This window comes from Nicotiana tabacum, chromosome 3, assembly GCF_000715075.1.
Source record: "Nicotiana tabacum cultivar K326 chromosome 3, ASM71507v2, whole genome shotgun sequence".
Taxonomy (NCBI): Eukaryota; Viridiplantae; Streptophyta; class Magnoliopsida; order Solanales; family Solanaceae; genus Nicotiana; species Nicotiana tabacum.
This window is the reverse complement of record NC_134082.1, coordinates 177,299,444-177,315,809: the sequence shown is the minus strand read 5'-3', so window position 1 is coordinate 177,315,809 and position 16,366 is coordinate 177,299,444. Positions and strand designations below refer to the sequence as shown.

The window sequence follows — 16,366 nt, the reverse complement described above, 5'->3', positions numbered from 1 at the left end:
ACTTTAATAATTTGATTTCTACATATATATTATTTATATAGCCATGATATGATTTACAAGAAATTGCCTTAAAAAAACGGAAATCAAAAAGCCCGTTAGGCCCGCGAGCCCGGCCCGTTTAGCCCAGGACCATATAGGCTTAGGCCCGTCACGGGCTGGTTCCACCCGTTGAGCCCACGAAGCCCGGGACCGTGAGGCCCGGGACCGCCAGAGACCGGGACCGCCAGGCCCGTTAAGCCCGGCCCGTTTGGCCCATTTAGGCCCAGGCCCGACCCAAGGTACAACATTAGTTCGAACACCCCAATTGGTTCGCCTCAATTGACAACATCAAGGGCAAGGGTATCATTTGTATCGAAATTATACCTTTGAACTGCTTCGTCCATTTGGACAATGTCGCCTTGAATTAAACTACCTCCGACTACAACTTCTTTGTCAATTGTTGTTATGCACAAAGGATACATCCAGAATTCTCTATTCCTTTTTTTTCAACTCTACATACACCCTAAAACCCATATCATTGTGTATTTCCATTAGCGTGCAATTTTCTTCTACTTGTATTGAATATTAATGGTCTTTGAGCTCAAATCTATGTCCAATTGCTTAGAAATTGACGCAACCACATCATTATACGACACATACTCCTTTATCAGTATTCCCTCAATCGAATAATCGACGTAGTTACTCTCACTGTTCCACTTTCCAGAATGACGCAATAACATTGTTAAACTTGCCATATGCAAAATCGAATTTGAACTTATTTCTGTATATAATTGTATCAATCTCGATTTTTCTTGGTTGAAAATTATTTTGTACGAACTGTAACAAAAAAAACTGAAAAGAAAGAAGGGAGAATTGAAAATCCACCGATTGCTCTGTTTTTGGATACTTTTGGATGGAAAATCTTTAATGAAGGGAGAAATACAGATTATGGGTGATATAATCTATCAATCGACCAATTACCTCCTCAACTTAACACTGGGGGATACGAAGAGTTAGTGAGAAGCTAGTTGAGTTATATTAGGAGACTATTTGCTATATTCAATGATACAACTCTTGAATACAACATCTTATTAACTGGACTTCCATGATTCACGCCTCTTTTTCCTAATGTATTCATGAATACGGTAGTCTAAATACATCAAACACATCTTATAACAACTGAAAACGTATCTACAGGCTGTAATATAGCAAATGGTATCTATAGATAGCTAATTACCACTAAAAGATAGTGCTTTATGAAAATTTCCACTTTTTTTAGCATTAGTATTGATTTGATTTTGCTTTGGGCTTTATTTGAGTTACTAACTTTTATAGGCTATAAAATATATTTGATCATTCAAAAATTCTAAGTTCTAGCTTGAAATAATACATTAAAAGAGAGAACTATGAAAAAGATTAAAAATATTTTAAAATTACATTACAATAATTATTTTTATATATAAAATATTTTTAAAACGTGTATACATGTAATATCAGGTTGGTGGTTTCAGTTTGACTTTTTCCAGTTAAAACCAAACCAAATCAATTACGGTCGGGTTTTCGTTTCTAAAACCAAACCAAATCAAATCAAACCATAGTCGGATTTTTTTTCTCGGTTTTACTCGGATTATCGGTTTGGTGCGATTTGTCGGTTTCCTTTGTACACCCCTACTCACAACTATTGGATGATTTGATTTATATTTCTTGATTTTTCACGATGGAGCAGTATTTGAGCTGTTTATGTCTCTAGAGAATTTCAAGCACATTATCATCGACCGTAGGCGAAGCTATGTTGGCCCAATGATGGTCAACTGAACACCCTTCGCCAAAAACTTATACTACGTATAAGATAAAATTTTACTTGTTATTGATTAAAAATAAACTTTGAGCACCCTTGCATAGCCCACTGACAAAAGGTGTTCAAAATTTGAATACCCTTATTGAATTTCTTGCCTTCGCCACTGTCATCAACTAACTTGTATATCCAAAATCTTAAGTCATTAATATACTTTTAAGAAAAAATAAGTATGATTTCTTAATTTAATAAATTTATTCAATTGAATCTACACTCAAAGGAGAACCACAATTTCCGATCCATATTTCAGAAGCTAACTTTGCTGCTATCTTGAAAAATCCACAAGGCAAATATAGAACATGCACTAGCTATGGGTAGGAAAATAACAATTATAGCAAAATGGTACTAATAAATAGGATGATTATCAGCTGAGTAAATCAGCATTTATAGCTTTAAGAGCCTCATCAGCCATGATCTTATGCATTTTCTCTGAGGGATGAACTGCGTCCCAGAACACAAACTTTGTTCGATCAGCACAAGTTGACAACCCTTTACAAGTCTCTCCATACTCAGTTGTTCCTGTCCCACAGCAGCCATTACGTGTTTCTTCAAAACCTGTTAGTAATTCATTTCATTGGTATCGACCTTTTATATTACTCCATCTGTTTCAATTTAGATGAGGTAGTTTGACTTGACACAGAGTTTAAGAAAAAAGAAGAAGACTTTTGAAACTTGTGGTCTTAAAAGCTTAAAGGGTAAAAGCTTTATGGGGCAATGACCTTTGTGTAGTATAAAAGTTTCTCATTAAGGGTAAAATGAATAAAATGAAGAGTTTAAAATTTAATTATTACCAAATTTAGAAATATGTTACTGTATTTATTTTGGAACAGACTAAAAAGGAAAGTATATCATCTAATTTGAAACGGAGAGAGTATTACTCTTCAGTAGTTTATTAAAGTGAAGCTTGATGTATATAAACTTATTACTTGAAAATAATTAGATCTACTAACGACTATATGAAAATACTATACAAGTTGGAAATTTCTTTTGTTTCAAAACGTCAAGAATTTCCTTGTAAATCGTTGACCGAAATGGATAATTAGTTCCTTACCGAATTTATGGGGGTTTTGGACTGCTTCTTGAATGATGCTATAGATGTCTATAAAGGAAGCTTTGATCCCAAATAATCTTTTTAGAGTTTGTAACTCTCTTTTGAGTTTCAAATTGAAAGAGAAAGCAACTTTGTTCAAATCATCGTCGCACTTGGTTTCATCATCTCGAATGGTTCTAATAAGTGGTTCACACCCAAGAGGAGGAACTCCAACCACTGCTAATCTTCTTGCTCCTACACCATGAATTAAATCCTGCCAAAGTTCTTCACATCATCAATTTATATTATTTAAGTCTATAATCATGAAACACTGTAACTTTGCTCGGCCAACTCTTTCATAAATTTTACCTAGAACTATACAAAAAGACATGCATCCCTAAGTAGAAACAGGAGAAATTTAAAAAATAGAGAGAATAATAATATTTGATTCGATCTTAAACTTATAATACATGCTTTTAGCGAAAAAATAGGTTGTATAATATGTGCTCTAGCAGTTAATGAAAAGGGTGAAAATCTATGGAAAACCAGGTTCAAATTCTAATAAAGTTAAAATAGTCGGGCAAGTTAGCGATCATCATCGTTGTTAAAACAAAGAGGAGAGAATGAGGACCTTGACGTGAGTAAACATGGAATGGATCAAGAAGTTCTGGTATTGTTCCACCGAGTATTGCTTTGAACGTACAACTTCCACAAAGTAATTTTGGAGGAAGTCATTAGTGCCCATACTTAGTATATATAATGCATTTTTCATGACTTCACTTGCTTTCTCAGCTCCCACCATTTGCCTCAACTGGATTTCATAGTGCCTGAGATACTCCCTTTGCTTGGCTAGTGACATTGCATTCTGATTTTATCAGAAAAAAAACATTTAAAGGCAAAAAGTTAATCCAAAAAAATAAACTGAATTACAAAATTAAGGACCAAGCTGGACTTTGGAAATAGTGAAATAAAGATGTAACTAGGAGAACATACAGACAAATTGGCAGTGAGATCATCATAACCAGAGCCAGCTGATGCAAAACTAATGCCATGTAGCATATCCATGTTGTTGATTTGTGGGTCTAGAAACCCTCTTGTCATGTTCACGTAACCAAGTGCCTCCGCTGCAATACGAACATTTTACTTCAAATTAGAGGCTCTTTGACTTTGTTTTATTTAATTTTCCTGTGGGGGAAAGGGAGTTGGAGAATTAGTAAACTAGCATGGCTCAGATCCATGATACCATACATGGTTGCATTTGGCTCATGTGCAGTTAGCTACTTCAAGTCTTCTAAAAGCAAGAAGATAGGAAGAAGTGGTAACAAGAACTTTTTTTTAATCATATCATATTCAACGTAACTGTCAATTTGTTACATAGGGGCGGATTTACCCTCGTTGAAGCTGTGTTATCGCCAAATCTTTTTATTAAATATATATAAATAATATGCAAAAGAAATAGAAGTACAAGTAAAATAAAATGACATAACTTAGTCAAAGCAAGATAGTTAGTTCACTAATAAATCAACAATATAATTACATTATTGATGTCAGAGATCATGATAAAAGTTTTTAAGGTCTTAGGAAAATTTGGTAATCTTTCCATAAAACTAGTGGAGACAAAGAAGCATGTGACTTATCCTCTTGTTTTTCAATTTGTGAAATTTACTTTACTTTTGCCAATTGCTACTGCTACAGTTGAGAGAGCTTTTTCGGCAATGAAGTTGATAAGACCGATTTGCAAAGTCGAATGGATGATGAGTATTTCAGTAGCTATTTGATGCCTTACATAGAAAAGGATGTATTTAGTCTTATTCCTAATGAGGTTGTTATGAATACCTTCCAAAATATGAAAACTCATCGAGGAGAGTTATAGTAAGGTACTTTTAAAAAAAAATGATGTCGTTACTATATTTGTTTTTTTGTCTACTTCTTTAAATATTGACACAACTTATGAAAAATCCTGTGTACGCTCTTGGTTACATATATAATACTATTGTGATGAAACTGAAAACAGATCACAAAGCTTAGAAACTAATCCACTAAAGGCATGGATTACTAATAGGCAGGATCATTTTTAAGGAAGAAGGCCAAATTTGTCCCCCTTCTTTTAATTGTGTTTTAAAATTACCCTCTTTTGTATATTCCGGTCATAAATACCCATATTATTAGCGAATAGTCTCGTGCATGACCCTAACGAGTGGACTTGAAACCTTTGAACTCGGTTAAACTTTTCACAGAGTAAATTCCATGTGTCACAATACTTTCCAAATTTGTACTTCTACTTTTAACTATATTTTAAAATTATCTTAGCCCGGTTGCTATATATGTATTTTCCAAATTAAACAAATGGCCAAGCATCAACAGTTACTAGTCAAACATATACAACCAGAAAACAACATAACTTGTAAAATTATTTAGAGTATTTATTTATTCTGTATCTTTTATATTACTCTAACTAAGAAGTAGTAGCAAGGAAAAGAAGAGACCGAGAGTCACCAATGAAGTCAGTGGCAAGTTTGCCATTAGAGAACCTGCCAGTAGGTTGAGAATTGGAAAGGTCCAAACCATAAGGCAAGTAATTGGCCTTGTTTAGAGTAGAAAGATGGTTGTTATTTCCAGGATCTACACTTGAATCTCCGAACACCAAGATACATGACACATTGTTCTTCGCTGCCAGTTTCCTCAGCTCACCTATTTCTATGGCTTCTAATACAGCATTATGATGAAAAAGCACCAGTACCAGAAATATAAGAATCAACCTCAGTGACATTTTGACACACTTCATTTCATTCAAACGAAAAAGAAGAAGAAAATACTGAGTATATATATAAGCTTAGCTTGCTGTTTCGGAATAGTACTGTGGCAAAGTGAACTCTGTCTGTGTCTTAAATAGTGTAAAGGGACTTTAATATTGTTAGGTCAACAAGCAGCGGCCAATTATGCGGTGGCAGAGATAAGAAATTGAAGTCAGTAAGACGTTTGTGTGAATCTTTTGGCAAAGTAATTCTACTAGTTAATTTTACACTCTAGTCACTAGATATCCACTATAATTGTAGGGGGAAATTTTAAAGACCTTGTAATAATGCTAACTATTATTTTAACTACGTTAAGATCTTGCGTTAGTTGATTAAATTTAAGACGTTAATATTAAAATGGGACATACTTCATCCGTCCCAATAAAAACTTAGGAAGATTGAGATAATAGGAAATATTGTGAAAAGCCACATCCATAATACTTTTTTTTTTTTTTTGGGTAAAAACATCCATAACATTGTGATTGAAATTTTAAGTTGCTTTCATTGCATTTCTTTATCAGCTTACTTTTAAGTAGGCTAATCCGCGCCCTGGTTTTCAAATTCTCACGTGGCAGCCTAGAAGATTTAGACATATCGAATTGGTTTCTAGTCAGCCTGTCATTCACAGCAAATTCCGTTATCTGAAAACTATTTTTTGTATTTCAATATTTATCCTTGTTAATACTATATATTTCAAGAATGCAGAATCCCCATTTTACACCTTGAACTAATATTTTTCCCTATGAAACTATAGAAAGAAGGAATTGATTAATGATCTCCCGTCGTACAATCTCTATATATCAAAGTTATTGACAAACATATCATACAGTTGTAGCCGTACGCACATTAATTTTTCAGCCAACCTTGAACGGCATCAATGGGTCCTAACTCCTAACTCGTAATTATAGTGCATGTACAACAAAAGAGAAATAGTTTGAATTGGCCATGGGTCAAAGTGCAAGCAAATAATTCAGATTTTCTTAACATTGGCGGTTGCAGATTTTTCAATTATCATTGACCATTATAAACTCAAGAGTCGTACCAGTAGTTGTGAAGTCTAGCTACATCATCAATCTATCCGTCCATTTGCTAATCCAACAAAAAAAAAAACATTTTCAAAATCCTTTTGCGAAGAGTTCACATACATAATTTATCTTTCTTTGCCTTCTATTATTCCAAATTTCCCACTAATTTCTTTGACTATATGCTACAAAATTTTATATCCACTGTTAGTAGAAAACTCTGGACATAATTTAATTTGTTGCTGCCTAACTAATATATATTCACGAAATTGACCTGAAAAGCTGCAAATTGAAATCGAGAACTAGAAAAGTGACACGTCTTCATGTCATATAGTAACAATATATATCTGTAATCAATAGGACGGTAGGCAATTAAAAGCTTGAGAAAGTAGGTAAAATTCAAGTTCTAGTTGATGATTAATCATAGCATACATTTGGGCAAACTGAGTGGGTAAGCTAGCCAAGCCCAAGTACGTTTCATACTCCAATCAAACATAAATGAAACATCAACTGCTACTCCATGAATCTCTCAAAGAAAGGCTTTCGATGTCAATGTGGATGCTTTTAATAGAGCAACATATGATGTTTTAATTTTGTCTACTACATTAGGTACTATAATTTTAATTAATGTATCTCTCATTCTACTCCAATTGTAAATATCATATGTAGGGATCCAAAACTAAATTTGTGGATGTACGCTTCAGTAATGGATTTATTACACCTTTCCCGATCATTAGCTAAACGATTTGGATGTCTAATTTAAGTTAGAAAAAATGGACGATGAAGTGTTTATTTCAGATTTGGAAAATGGAATATGAACGAGGAAATATTTGGGTTCTCACGAAATGAATAAGGACGATGAAATGTCTCTTATTGCTAGTCGTAAAGTAATATCCATGCTTTTTTATGACCTAGACCTTCTTTAAGCATTTAATTAATCTAATTATGTTAACTAAGTATTTCTCCAACGAATCCGTTGTAGTCTAGTCGGTTAGGATATTCGGCTCTCACCCGAAAGACCCGGGTTCAATTCCCGGCAACGGAATTTTGAAAATTTTAAATTCTATAATTCTGTTTTCTCGCTGACAAAGCCAATGAAATCAAATGATTATAGCACCCGAATCACAGTGGCGGGAAAAAAACCAGGAGTGAGTGAGTCAACTCGTTACTTCTAGGGTTTTTGAGAAAACGAAAAAATCAGAGAGAAAATCGAAGGGAGAATGGAAAAGCGAAAGAGCGGAGGAAGGAATAATGGAGGAATTGAGGAGAACACAATGGCAATTCTCGATACTTCTGGTTTCAACCGATACTCTCACCACCGTCTTGACGATAGTACGCCCTTTCGTTTTTCTTATATCTTTCATTTGTTCATCCGTTTATTTTTTCTTCGATTCTAATTGTTGATACTTTTGTAGGGCTTGCTTTTCTGGAAGCTGTTCGCTCTGCTTCGTTACTTCCTGATAATGGAACTCCGCCTACTAGGTAGGTAATCTTTTCTCCCTTTCTGTTTTGTCATGTTTTTTCTGTTTGTATTATAGTATATAGTAGGACTAGTCTTTTTAAGTTCTTAATCTGAAATTTGAGATGTTATGATTCCTATCATCTAATTAATGTGTATACTGGAACAGCACGATGTGGCAGGCAATTTTCCAAATTTTGAAGGAAGAGACTTCCCTTGAACTAATAATGGGAAGTTATCAACTTCTAAATGAGTTGGATAAGGTACACGCTAGCTTTATTCATCACGTTTTATGTTTTAAGTTTAAAAGAGCACTATACTTGCATTAGGTAGGCTGCATACATCACACCCTAAGGGTGGCGGCCCTTTCCCAGACCATGCATGAATGTGGGATGTTTCATGTACTAAGCTGCCCTTTTCTTTTATTACCGCATTTGACATGTTTACTTGTATGGAATTTCTTGTGAAAATAGCGCTTTCCTAGGTTGTGCTTGCCCGAAATGGAGAAGTCAGAATCATGTCTGCCACCAACCATTTCGAATGAACCTGTTGTGGCTGAAGAGGTATCTCCATCCTCTCATAGTTGACGACTCCGCGGTTCCTAGACAGAGTTGTTTTGTCAATAGTAATGATTGGGATACTCTATTTCAGGCCTGGTGTCCATTTACTCTTGGGTTGGATAGGGATGATGAAATAAATAAAGGTTCGAGTGGATCAATTGACTCCGTGGTGAGCCAGATCTTATGTAATTGGCTATATCACACATTCACATCAATTTCTTATGTGTGTTCTCCTTTTCTACTGAATCTTGTTATTCTTCTCACCTGTATCTTGGTGATGGTAATCTTTCTGGTGATTTTAGGGCTTTCATTCACTGATACAAGAGCTTGGGAAAATAGTCAACCAGAAATCAAAAGTTTTAGAAACAGAGGTCGGTACCACATTGAAGCTCTCTTTCCATTTCCGTGACTTGTAATATATATGTTCTCCTTTTATTATCATATAGCTTGTGAGTTCAGATGCCAGTAGTAATTGCAATTTCAGCTATACTTAGTCCGGTTGCCGGGTTCTTTTCACATTTTTCTTGATTTATGAGCATATATTGCATTTCCTTGAGCATATAAGAAGTATATAAGTTATTATTTCTTTTTCACATTTTTCCATTGAAGCAGTATCTCATGCTGAGCATGTATCAATTAACCAAGTGCTAGTACAGTTAGCTTCTGACCACGCTTTTTCACCAATAGTGTGTAGTTTTGTATTGAGCTTTTAGTTTAGATATATAGTTATGTCGAATTCCTTTGTGGCCATACATTTAGTTGAACATGCCTTTCTGACAATCTTGACTAATAAGATAATTTCACGGGCCAATTTTGTACTTATTTCTTTTAGATTAATAATATAATTCTCAGGTCAAAGTTGTACTTAAATCTTTTGTCAGCCATTTAGTTCATCAATTTGTGTGTAGTGTCATCATTGAAGAATTACCCTGTCTTTCACCTTTCATCAGATAGTCTGACAAGATCAATTGCAGATTTTAAGGAAGATGTTACTACTTCACTACCTTGTCAGTGTGCTTGAAGCAGACTTTGTGCCTCGTAATTATGCATTTAAAGGTAATGATTTTCAGAGGATTCTAATTCTAATGAAGTGTTATGCACCTTAAGAAATCTTCTTGAAATGTTAAGAGGTTCATCTTGCAGAGAAGATGAGGTGGACCCTTTTGCGGGATTCATTGCTCAACATGCTTCTGGTATATTTTTCGTTTTCAAATGTTACCATTATTTATTTGTCTGTGATATTGCTAATTAGAAGTGTTAGCTTACTGAGGTATGCATTGGATGCCATTACTTATTTGTCTTCTGCTCATTGTTCAGGGGTCAAGAAAAATAATCTACAAAGGCTTAGTCAAGGACTGCCTGTTGGTTATATGTGATGTATTCTCTGATTTATCTGACCAAACTGAGTCCACCTCTGATCTGGATTCAGTGGCACCTCCCTTGAAGGAGATATCATATATTGACACTTCTGCTTTTGCACTAGCTTTACCTGAACTCAAACGATCTACTTGCTTCTATCTGAAGAAGCTCCTCATAATGGTGAATTCTTGTGCATTCTATTCCTTAAAATATGTATTTGACCAATTCTAACTGTGACTTGTTTCACAATTAGATGTTGGAGCTGGATACATCACGGGATGTGGCTGATGTTCAAGGTCTTACCACCAGAGCTGATGGTGTGAGGTATTTCCTTCAATAAATTATTTTACTTTAAATAAAGCCATCAGATTAAGAAATATAATTGATATCGGAGATGGTGCAGAACACCTGCTGCAGAGATCATTTTGGATGAGCTTGCTTACAATTCTGACACGCTCTCCCCCTTTTTTCAGGTAATGTCCTTCTTTCCTCTTTTAGTAGGACAATGAGATTATACTTTATGTCTTTATTGGGAAGATAATAACATTTTCTCTACATGGTTCCTGGACATCTTATATCACAAATGTGCAATCAGACTTTGAGCATTTGTTACATGTTTCTTTGTCATTCTAATATAACCTTGGTTGTCAAGGAGAACGTTACCTAAATGATGAAATAAATTTCTACAGGTCTTTGATGACCCCAGGTGGAAGCTAAAAATGATCATGCCGTATTTTCAGAAGTACATTCCTAAGGTAAATGGATTCTTCTGTCATCACGAGAGATCTTAACAAATGTAAAAACAGATACTGAAAGTATCTCCACTTAATTCACCTGGTAGGAATTATGTAGTGGAAGGTAGGCTAGATACAAGACTTGGGGCATTGTTTTAGTCTATCGAATTTTGTGTCATTATGAAGCTTCGTATTTTGTTATTGGCATTCTGTTGTTATTGTTGCTTTGTTTTGTTTGCTTTCGTCTTTGGAGTCTTTATAACTTTTTGGTGATAGGATATATGTAATATGTTGGGATGTTAGACAATATGCTCTTGATACATACCTCCTTTTCTGCTTTCAAAAATACTTCTTCGAACCTTTTCTACCAACTTCTTCTACCCTGCCAACCTTTCCGCTTTTTTGATTACTGGGTTCATGCTGCGATCTTTATGTGGCGCTTCTAATGGCAGGCTTATGCTGTATTTTCAGAAGTACGTTCCTAAGGTAAATGGATTCTTCTATCATCACGAGAGATCTTAACAAATGTAAAAACAGACACTGGAAGTATCTCCACTTAATTCACCTGGTAGGAATTATGTAGTGGAAGGTAGGCTAGATACAAGAATTGGGACGCTGTTTTAGTCTATCGAATTTAGTTTCATTATGAAGCTTCGTATTTTGTTATTGGCATTCTGTTGTTATTGTTGCTCTGTTTTGTTTGCTTTTGCCTTTAGAGTCTTTATAACTTTTTGGTGATAGGATACATGTAATATGTTGGGATGTTAGACAATATGCTCTTGATACATACCTCCTTTTCTGCTTTTGAAAATACTTCTTTTAACCTTTTCTAACAACTTCTTCTATCCTGCCAACCTTTCCGCTTTTTTGATTACTGGTTTCATGCTGCGATCTTTGTGTGGCGCTTCTAATGGCAGGCTTATGTCATACAAAGTGTCCTACCCTGCAATTGAACAGTTATGCTATTTGTTCAATGCTATCCAGCTATTCCACCGGGATAATCCACACTTCTTTAAATTAATCCGCTGTTGGAAAAGCTTAAAAAAAAGGGTTCTCTTTCTCCATCTTGTAGGACATTTTGCATGTTTTCATGAGATGAGGACGTGATCATATTTTGATTCTTGCTGCAGCATAAAGTCAATTTCTAGTGACTTGGTACTTGTACATGTTCGAATGACAGTTGAGATTTGTCTGTAGTGACATTTTTCTGGATGCTATCTAGATGTTCTCAGTCCTATTTTTGTTGCACAGCATGACACATTCAGTTTTAAGGCAAGAAGTACACTCTTTTATATATAAATACAGGGATGAGTTATTAGTTTATTTGTTAAGACAGTATGTTCGCTAGATGTCCAAGCCGCCATGTCAAAGACTCATAACCTTATTTGAGAAGTCCTTGGACTCTGTAGATATTGACCGTGGAACTTTTTATTACAGGCATTAGCATATAGAAGATGACCCATTTCTCATTCTAACATTCCTTATACTTCCTGTGAGAATGCATAAGAGAAAAACCTATTTAATGCACGAGAGAAAAATCTATTTATTAACAATAATAGAATGAGCCCTATATATAATACATATTCTACTCCTACTATATATGGGACTAGGACATATTCTACTCCTACTACATATGAGACTAGGACTATTTACACATAACTATCTAACAGCTTTGGTTAAGCTGGTGCATACAAATCATATGTACCGAGCTTGTTACATATATAACCAATACGAGGACCAGCGAGGGACTTGGTGAAAATATCTGTAAATTGATCATTCGACATACAATGCCACTAGACTCCCCCTAAGCAACAAAACCAGGTGGTTGCTGATAAACAGAAGTTGGTCGAAAGGTCACTGGAAAAATTTGAAAATAGTGAGACTAAGCCTAATTCCACACTACAAAATAGGTTCTAAAACATCACCAGAAAACAAAAACTTACTGTTGACACCGGGAAATCACTGTTCATGCCGGAAAAAGTGCACTGTTCACCGCCGGAAAAATTAAAGTTGTCAGAATTTGATGTTATTTATATGTGTAGGCTCGGAATCACTGGACGAGTAAGTTGTCCTGAAGAAGTTTTGTCAAAAAGTGACCGGAATGGCTCACACGCGCTGGAAAAGTTGCTGTTGCTTGCTGGAAAATTCCAAATTCTCATAATTTGTAGGAAATTGTACTGGTGGACTCAGAATCACCACATGAAACAACTGTCCTAAAGAAATTTTTGAAAATTCTCGCTGGAAAGTGCTCCACGCACCGGTGCGTGTGTTAGATGCGCTCGCTGGAACCCTAGTTCTAGAGGCGCGTGAGGGACATTTGCCAGAGCGATTGACTTGGGTTTTGTCGCTTGACTTTTCCGAACAAGATGGTAGTGTTGGTTTTCGCACAACACTCCGATGAGGAGATAACACAAATCAATCTTGAGTCGTCAACCGGAAAGACGCACAATGACTGACTTTTCTGTTCCGATGGGACTGGGATTTGGTCGCACAGGGGTTTCGAATCTGATGGTGGTACTAGTATATGCACAGTACCACTATAGCAGTGATGAACCCTGAGAACAAGACGAAGTTGCCGAAAAATTGCACAGTAATGAGATCTTTCTTCCTGGATGTCGACGGAATGACGTACAATACTAATTTTCTCACTAAAGCTCTGATACCATATGAGAATGCACGGGAGAAAAATCTATTTTTTAAACAATGATACAATGAGCCCTATATATAATGCATATTCTACTCCTACTACATATGGGACTAGGACATATTCTACTCCTACTACATATGGGACTAGGACATATTCTACTCCTACTACATATGGACAAAGACACATTCTACTCCTACTACATATGGGACTAGGACACATTCTACTACTACATATGGGACTAGGACACATTCTACTCTTACTACATATGTGACTAGGACTATTTACACATAACTATCTAACACTTCCTAAACACAACTTTACCATTTGTGCTGTCTTGGTCCACGTTGAGCCGGTCTCTTCATTTTATTTTGGTGGCAGAAATGTTAAGTTGTCCATGGATGCATAGGATAATTCTTGACAAGATGTTTACCTTTAACCACACTTATCATAAAAGATATTTACCTTTAACCCAATCTCTTTTGAATTTAAACACAAATTCCCTACAGATATATAGTCTCTGGTCAATACGTTGCTGAAATACTAGTGCATGGATTATGGAACCACTCTGTTGCTTAGTGTCTTGATAATGATATTCAGGAGATTTTGTTTCAATTCTATCACATTCAAGGAGTAGAGATAGAGATTGCAGCCTACTTTATGGAAGATATTTACTATGAGTTGGGAAAATCTGGGGCATAAATTTCTCTAATCTCCTCGATGGGAATGGTGTTCAAGCAAGTTCCTTTGAGTGTTGCAGAAGTCCTTAGTTGTGACACTTGAACTTTTTCAACAAATGAATCGTTTGCATTTCCTTTTTTAGGAATTGTAAAAGATTCATGCCCCAATTTTATTTTTGGTTCTGTCGGTGGGTTTCCTGTGCATTATATTGTTGAGGTGTCATCTCAAAAACGTGGCCTAGTTTAATACAAAGGTTACAAGCTAGAATTTTGAGAAATTAAAACCACTTTAATGTACTCTATGTTGCAGTCTTAATAAAACTACTTTAATCTAATTGTTGCTGCAGCCTTCTGCTCGTACTAGGAGATCAAATAGTCCAGGGAATGATTCTACATTTGAAGGTGTTCTGAAGTGCTTCTCAAACAGCAGCAGCACAAAGAATATCATCAAAAAAATTGGAGCTGATGTTGCTCAGCTGCTTCTAGGACATGCCTTTTTGGTGATTATTCTTACTAGCAAACAAATTCGTTTAATATCCAATTTTGATTCCTAGAATAGTTCTTTCACTTGCAGAATTTCCAGAAGATGTTGCTGCAAAAGGGCTTTGAGTTTAGTTATAGATAATCATTTTGTTCTATTCTGACCAGGATAAGTATTTCATTCTCTTATAGGCATACTTGTCAGTATCAGTGGAATCTTCTGCTGAATATGTTGATGACTCCGAAGAGGTAGTGAAAGGAAGCTCTCTCCCTGAAATCTGCAAGCACATAATAGCCGCTTTTACTTCTATCAGAAAAGAAGACAAGTAAGATTTACTTGATGTGTGTTGATTGGTTGCTCTCACCTGCTGATAAATATGCTTAATTTCTTCAAAGATTTTCGATCACCTTCGCATATTATTTTTGAACTAGCCATTGCACAAACTTCGTAATGAATTAGGCTCCTACTGGCTTTTGGATTCCCCTAATATTTGGGTAGATATGAAGATCATTAGAATCTGCAACATGACAATGAAGTAGTATATTGTCTTTTTTCCGTGGATTTTGTATGTATCATGTTCCTATTAGAGTTTAGCTTAAACACGTTACCCGAGTTACGCAGTTCCATATAGAAGCTAAACTGGATGAGGTAAAAACCTATTCGGAAATAAGATCAGAAGGCCACATTTGGTCCAGATAATTATGATTAGAATGCCTACCTTTGATTTGGATTAGTGCTATAGTTGTTAGAAAAGCAACTGGACGAACTGACGTCCACTAAGAAATTAGATTTCCTAGTATATTTAATAATTTTTTAGAGCTAGAAAAGAAAATGATTAAAAAAGCAGCACAAGAGGGTTACAGGGCTGATCTGTCAGCTATTCCTTCTGTATCTTCTGACAAAGTATTGAGAAATCCATTTTCGCCAGCAAGTGTGTTCGAGTCAGGATTTTCTCTCCTTATTTAGAATGCAACTTTTATTGATGCCTAAACACATGATATACTAATGTGGTAATAAACTGTTGAAGCAATTTCGTCCTTTCTTTATAAAAGCTTTTCTAGTGTCTATCTGCATCAGTTAATAAAGCTTTTCTAGCGTCTAGCTCTGCATCAGTTAATAAGTTGGCATATGATGCAGGAACTCAGAAATTCTTTCTTTTGGTAAAGAGGCGGTGTTTATAGCAGCAACCATTCTCTCAACTAAGTCATAGGAGAAACGGCAGTTAATATTTGTTGCTGGTAATGTATATTTAGTTCAAAGGGACGCCAGTGGCAACCTCCTATCTCTTGAAGTCGGTCAGGTGATGCTTCGCACACAACGGATCAGGGTAAAAAAAGATTTGGTCAAGGAACATATGTGGTTAGGTGACAGCATATTAATTTTGAACTATTGTATTCTATATCTGCTGGTTGGTCTGATTAAGGTATTACATAGTAGAAGGAACTGATGGAGGCACTCTTTTGTAGCTTAAGGAAACCTAAAAAGGGTAACACTGTTTAAGGAAATTGTCGAATGAATGTCCATAGCTCTAAACTACGCAATATGCATTAGTGAAAAAACTGGGACACTCTAATGTTGTTAAATCCTATCCAATGATAGTCATGAAAATACAAACAAAAAAACAAAATTGGACACCAACGACGCATCTATACTGATGAAATAGTTGAAGCGTCACGGGCTGATGAGAGGTGGGCGACGTGCTCTGTTAGGCAATTTGCGGGATGTTCTTCAATTATTTTGGTGCGATGTATTATCCAATGAGGGTTCC

General features: G+C 35.6%; 2 protein-coding genes and 1 non-coding gene across 6 annotated transcripts; 2 read left to right on the top strand and 1 right to left on the bottom strand.

Moving 5' to 3' along the window:
* Window positions 1-1,988: 1,988 nt before the first annotated feature.
* LOC107792833 (GDSL esterase/lipase At5g45950-like) lies at window positions 1,989-5,735 on the bottom strand. 3 transcript variants are annotated; one of them, XM_016615080.2, is made up of 5 exons: window positions 5,361-5,735; window positions 3,858-3,988; window positions 3,496-3,729; window positions 2,886-3,138; window positions 1,989-2,389 (listed from the first exon to the last, which is right to left on the bottom strand). In XM_016615080.2, the coding sequence occupies exons 1-5, from the start codon at window positions 5,647-5,649 to the stop codon at window positions 2,199-2,201; spliced, it is 1,098 nt and encodes a 365-aa protein (XP_016470566.1). In that variant the 5' UTR covers window positions 5,650-5,735; the 3' UTR covers window positions 1,989-2,198. The 3 variants fall into 3 exon arrangements, with proteins under 3 accessions (XP_016470566.1, XP_016470568.1, XP_075106357.1); XM_016615082.2 differs by having other exon boundaries at window positions 5,351-5,492; XM_075250256.1 differs by lacking the exon at window positions 1,989-2,389 and adding an exon at window positions 2,408-2,436.
* A 1,918-nt stretch (window positions 5,736-7,653) lies between these two features.
* TRNAE-CUC (transfer RNA glutamic acid (anticodon CUC)) lies at window positions 7,654-7,726 on the top strand. The gene has a single exon. It is a non-coding gene; the product is annotated as a tRNA-Glu (tRNA).
* A 53-nt stretch (window positions 7,727-7,779) lies between these two features.
* Window positions 7,780-16,103, top strand: LOC107792834 (negative regulator of systemic acquired resistance SNI1-like). Of its 2 annotated transcripts, none has more exons than XM_016615084.2 (15): window positions 7,780-8,013; window positions 8,097-8,163; window positions 8,310-8,403; window positions 8,614-8,703; window positions 8,792-8,869; window positions 9,003-9,071; window positions 9,675-9,756; window positions 9,844-9,893; window positions 10,018-10,239; window positions 10,313-10,383; window positions 10,463-10,532; window positions 10,749-10,814; window positions 14,465-14,617; window positions 14,790-14,923; window positions 15,736-16,103. In XM_016615084.2, exons 1-15 carry the CDS (start codon window positions 7,902-7,904, stop codon window positions 15,806-15,808), a joined length of 1,431 nt encoding a protein of 476 aa, XP_016470570.1. In that variant the 5' UTR covers window positions 7,780-7,901; the 3' UTR covers window positions 15,809-16,103. The 2 variants fall into 2 exon arrangements, with proteins under 2 accessions (XP_016470570.1, XP_016470569.1); XM_016615083.2 differs by having other exon boundaries at window positions 8,792-8,923.
* The last annotated feature ends 263 nt before the right edge of the window (window positions 16,104-16,366 follow it).